The 6,000-nt window shown below is 42.9% G+C and overlaps 1 protein-coding gene across 34 annotated transcripts in view; it reads right to left on the reverse strand.

Moving 5' to 3' along the window:
* The window catches only part of LOC139562635 (calcium/calmodulin-dependent protein kinase type II subunit gamma), a 105,134-nt gene extending 100,648 nt beyond the window's left edge, over positions 1-4,486 (reverse strand). For all 34 annotated transcript variants that reach the window (XM_071380499.1, XM_071380480.1, XM_071380492.1 and 31 more), the window contains exons 1-2: positions 4,332-4,486; positions 2,114-2,208 (exon numbers count right to left, since the gene is read on the reverse strand). In XM_071380499.1, the coding sequence (XP_071236600.1) occupies positions 2,114-2,208; positions 4,332-4,396 (160 nt within the window). In that variant the 5' untranslated portion in view covers positions 4,397-4,486. The remainder of the gene's footprint in view (positions 1-2,113; positions 2,209-4,331) is intronic.
* Between the last annotated feature and the right edge of the window lie 1,514 nt (positions 4,487-6,000).

Genomic DNA, 6,000 nt, shown 5'->3' on the forward strand with positions numbered 1-6,000 from the left:
CATTGGCATGTCCAGGGCCTTCAGCTCTGATTAAAGGGATATTGTGACAATTGATCTACTTTCCCAGTGTCAGATGAACTCATGGATACTATTTTTATGTCTCTGCGTGCAGTTTGAGGGAAGTTGATGGTAGTTTCGCAAGCAATTGCTAACTAGCGTTAGCGGAATGACTGGAAGAATCTGGGATCAGCTAGAGTTAGCGCAATCAGCTAGCTGATCCCATAGACTTCCAGTATTTGCACGAATGCTAGTTAACAATAGATCGCTAAACTTCCTTAAACTTCCTTCAAACTGCACGCAGAGACATAAAAATGGGGCAGTGGGCATGAGGAGCTGTAGGGAGATAAGGGGGGCAAGGGGATCTGGCTTAACTTGGCCCTCCTCTCTTCTCCTTTATTCAGCTCAATAGGACTGGAGCGTTCCTCTCATTCTGTGCTATTCAACGTGATGAACAGTTTGAAGAACCCAGTTGCCAGGTTACTTGACGGGATCTCTGCCAGACGAAGCTGAAACACAGCAGATCTAATTACCAGTTGTTTTTTTAAGGCAATTTTAAAGAAATTCTTTGTTTACTGGCCTATCCGTTGAGACCGTTGCAGAGGGGAAAGTGGGGCCTATTGTAATTCAGCTGGCATCCCCAGAGGACAGCACAATCTCACACCCAGACCTGCCCTCTGTAATTCTCATAATAATCAAACAACCTCCACTCCCTCTCCATCGCCATAGCTAAAGCCTTCTCAAGACATGGCAGGGAGGCCATTATCTGCAACAGTGTGGCCACTGTTGAGATAATATTAAGACTTGCAGTTGAAGACTGCTTGGTTTAATAGGTCAATACCCAGTCAGCACAGCTACAGTAAGACTGTGCTTCAGGAAGATTTCTTCTTGGAGTAATTTACTGGCAGCCGGGCCTGACGCAAGCAAGGGAAGCGACAACAATGCCCCCGAAAAATTGATGACGCAAACATGGAATTGCAGTGTAATTACAGTCTAACAAGCATGGCGTAGTTATTTGAAATTTCAGTGCCCTTAGTCATTGCAATTTATGCACTAATGCGCGCAGTGACATAGACAGAACGGCCCAAAAAATAAAATTAACATCTCCATCACAATGTCAGGAGCAAACAGGAGATGGGCCCACTCGATACCCAAACGCACAAGTATTAGTAGTGTGCCGAAATAGATCCATAGCCTTTTGTCTCTGCTGCTGTAGCAGTAGCAGATTGGCCACGTCTGACGTATCTCCATGCAGTCCTCCTGGCCACGGCTTGATTAGAGCAGATGTGACAGTCTCCTCCGGCCAAGAGGACGTGTTTTTCTGCCTGGACCCCATGTCTCTGATCAGGAGATCTCACAAGGTGGAAGGGGGGGAGACATTGTGAGAGGCGTAACGTAAACTGAGATTCACCAAAATTGCATAAGGACATGAATTTACAGTCAACCCTCAATTATGGATTCAATTATCCCGTTCCTTGACTAAATCCTTTTGTGATAAGAGGTGAGGCCTCTTAAAGGTCACTTATTAATTTATGTATGGTCCAGATTTCTGTGAAGAAAACGTGAGCAGCAAAGAGTAGAATTGTGACTTCAGCTATGACTAAACAACACGAAGGTGCTCCAGATGCTTCTAAAAGGCCTCTGGCAGTCTACATTCACAAACACACTTGGTTTCTGAGGGCAGGAGTAGAGCATAAACAAATGCACCACACACAGACACAATGGCTGAGCTACTGTGTCGCGGGTAGGCACGCACAACAACAATATGTCCTGCTGGACAGGAACATCATGAGATGAATGCTTCTGTTTATCTCATTGAACAAGGAGCTCCCAAAAATATGCTGCACTTACCTACACTATGCAACTTGGCACACACCCTTTGACAAGTTGATGTATGTAATGTTAACCTAAAATGCAATTGTATTATGTTGCTTGATCTAGATATTTAATGGATCAAGTGCTTTCATGTGCACATGGGTAATTTAATAAACTAACAATGAGAAAACTACCTCCAGTGTCGATCTCCTATTGGACTATATCTGATTCGTGAAAACAATGCCACAGGCATCAATGCACTCAACATAGTAAGTGGTGTAATATTTCCACTTTGTCTTACCTCTTGCTGAGAGTTTTTTCGTGTTGATAATTTTAGCAGCAAATTCCTGGCCGTTGGACTTTTTAACGCATCGCCGGACAACGGAGAAGGCGCCCCTGTAGTGAGACAAATTAATAAACAAAACAGCCACATGAGCTCAAGTCACAACTCTCACTACCGCAAGCAAAATACAACCCACCAAAATCAGTACTGTGTCTAGTTCAATCCATCTCTGAGTAATAAAGAAAATGGTAGAAGGTAAAAATAGTGTTACAATTGACCCCACTCTCCCCTACATGGGAAACATTGCAATATGAATAGGTTACAACTAATCGAGAGTAGAGCTAAATAGCCCATCACTATGGTACACACGTGCAAAAAGACAATACAAAGCAGTGCATGATGATAACTGTTGTTTGGCATGTGATAATAAAATGATGTATCATGTGATAGAGAGCAATAGTAATGGCATATTTTTGTAGGCACTCACTCCTCATGGCTCATTGGCCAAAGCCTATGGAGAAACTAATGGGGTTTTGTAGGGTTTTTTGGATAAACACTGGAAATAAGGTCTGTGGTAAACACAGGTTTAGGAGATTTTATACGTTTTGTTTTGAGATCATCTTCATCAGCTGTCACTTTTTGTGAATTTTGAAGCAATTATGTAATCAAAACAGTCATGTTAAGTGACTAATATTATCTCATAGTACAAAATGTATAAGACCTCCTAAGCCTGTGTTAACCTCAGATCTTATTTTCATTGTTTATCACAAAACCCAATTCTCTCCCCATTCATTTTCCCCCATAGGAATGGCTGAACGAACCAGAGGTAACTCATTTCTGGTTTATTAGGACACATTCTTATTTACAATGACGGCCTACCCCGGCCAAACCCTAACCCGGGCGATGCTGGCCAATTATGTGCCGCCCTATGGGACTCCCAATCACGGCCAGTTGTGATACAGCCTGGAATCGAACCAGGGTCTGTAGTGACACCTCTAACACTGAGATGCAGTGCCTTAGACCGCTGCGCCACTCGGGAGCCCTCACTTGCTGCTTGTGCATGAAAGTCAGCTCAGAGCAAATTGTAATGTGGAAGGGTCGAGTCATAAGCCTACACATGAACTACTGTGCAAAGAAACGTGAGCTATCTGAGATTATAAACTGGGTGGTTCGAGCCCGGAATGCTGATTGACTGACAACCGTGGTATATCAGACCGTATACCACGGTATGACAAAACATTTATTTTTACTGCTCTAATTACGTTGGTAACCAGTTTATAATAGCAAATCAAATCAAACCAAATAAAATTGTATTGGTCACATACACGTGTTTAGCAGATGTTATAGCGCATGTAGCGAAAGGCACCTCTGGAGTTTGTGGTATATGGCCAATATACCACGGCTAAGGGCTGTATCCAGGCACTTCACGTTGCGTCGTGCATAGAACATACCTTAGCCGTGGTATATTGGCCATATACCACAACCCCTCGTGCCTTATTGCTTAAATAAACCAAAGCATGAGGAAATAACGAAAAGTCTACTGTAGGCTATCTGAATTGTGTAGTAAGCCTATCATAGGTCTGTCTATATTATGATGTCATCATGCATACTTGAAACCGGAAAAAAATGTTTATAGGTGGTTGGACGTACACCATTGTCACTGCTAACTGCAAAAAATAACGCAGACGGGTTACACAGTATTTGTCTACTTGGTGGTTTGTGTGTAGCAATTATTTGTTACAATGCACAGAATGAAACACAGTGGATACATTTTCGATGTGGATGACATAGTTATAGCTTGTATATCGTTACACAAGTAGTGCAGCATTCCTTCCTGCGTGGCTCACTACCAATTACAAAATAATAGTGAAAAGTGAAATTATAACAAATAGATACGAGGAGAGGATTCGGTGGTCTTTAAAATGACTTATATGAGAAAGTCCTGCCTTAAAATAAATCAACACTATATATATAATCCGCTACATATCTATAACATACAGCCACGGTAAAATCGGTACAAATCGCATGCATGCTCAAGCCATTCGGTACTCGCTCGAGATGTTTTCTAATAAAATGTTGTTCGACTATAAAACTGGCTTAATTAACGACCGGGGGGGTGCCTTCCCTGTTTTTGACAACCTGTCTTGTCAACAGTGGACTAGGCACGCACAATGATAGTCTACAAAGCAGTACTGGAAAAGGTAAAATAGGACTATATAGTGTTAATGTCGCTTACTTTCCGAGCTCCTCGTACAGCTGATATTCGTCTGTAAATCTGGTCGAGGTTACAATTGTAGCCATGTTGTGCAGGAGGGTATCGCCTCTCGTTTCGGTGACTGCCTCGCTCAGGATTCGGGGGAGATCTCGTAAACGCAAAGGGAGATACAAAAAAATTAAGACGTCTAAACGGGATCCTTGGGAGGACCCTGTCCTCTGACGTCACCCAATTTAAGTTAAAATTTTAAACGGTTAAGGTAGGGGTTAAGGTTACGTTTAGAGTTAGGTAAGGGTTATGGCCAAGATGAAGGTAAGGGTATGGGTTAAAGTCAGGGTTAGGGTTCAGGGCTTAGGGAAGGGACGTCCCAAGGATCTAATTTAGCATTAACCAGGGGAGAAGGCGGAGGAGAGCGGTAGTAGCAGAGACGGAAGAGGAAGCGAGACACCCCACTCCCTCATTTTCTCTGGTTAAATTACCTTCAACTACACTACACAGAACAGCCAGCTGTTGTCGCGCTTGGTGTCTTTGGGAACAGAGAACTGACAATGTTTTTCAATGGTAAACGACTTGAGTGAACTATCTTCATTTATCCACCATCTTTGGTAGAAGCCCTGGTGGTGATGGCTGTGGTAGAGGAAAAAGGCTAGCAACGCGAGATCCCTGGTCTCGAGCGCTACTGATCTAGGATCAGCTTCCTCTACATAAATCCACCAGGTATTACAAAGTAAAACTGACTCCAGATCATGTCAAATGGACGGCTTTATCCTACAAGGGAAGGCAAGAGGTAAAGTGATAAGATATGGCAGCCCAAAATGAATGATCACATTAAATTACAATCTAAATGTGAGTGTTGCAGATTTCCCATATTTGTCAGTATATGCATTTGAACTGTAAATATACTGTAAAGATAGGCCTGTGCCTACTATTAAGGAAGTCTCGAGGTTCTTCTCACCTGAGTTAGAATACCTCATAATAAGCTGTAGACCACACTATTTACCAAGAGAGTTTTCATCTATATTTTTTGTAGCTGTCTATTTACCACCACAAACCGATGCTGGCACTAAGACAGCACTCAACATGCTATATAGGGCTATAAGCAAGCAAGAAAATGCTCACCCAGAGGCGGCGCTACTAGTGTCTGGTGAATTTAATGCAGTAAAACTGAAATCCGTTTTACACAATTTTTTACCAGCATGTCACCTGTGCAACTAGAGGCAAAAAACTCTAGATCCCCTTTACTCCACACACAGAGATGCATACAGAGCTCGACCGCACCCTCCATTTGGCAAATCTGAATATAACTCTATCCTCCTGATTCCTGCATAAAAACAAAAGCTCAAACAGGAAGTATCAGTGACTCGCTCAATACGGAAGTGGTCCGCTGTAGCGGATGCTAAGTTACAGGACTGTTTCGCTAGCATAGACTGGAAAATGTTCCGGGATTCATCCGATGGCATTGATGAGTTTACCACATCAGTCACCAGCTTCATTAATAAGTGCATCAACAACATTGTCCCCACAGTGACTGTACGTACATATCACAGGAAGTTTCCATGTGTTTGAAACCATTCCATTCACTCCATTCCTGCCATTATTATGAGCCATCCTCCCCTCAGCAGCCTCCTGTGTTACATATCCCAACCAGAAGCCATGGATTACAGGCAACATCTGCACTGAGCTTGAGGCT

Source organism: Salvelinus alpinus, chromosome 32 (assembly GCF_045679555.1).
Source record: "Salvelinus alpinus chromosome 32, SLU_Salpinus.1, whole genome shotgun sequence".
Lineage (NCBI taxonomy): Eukaryota > Metazoa > Chordata > Actinopteri > Salmoniformes > Salmonidae > Salvelinus > Salvelinus alpinus.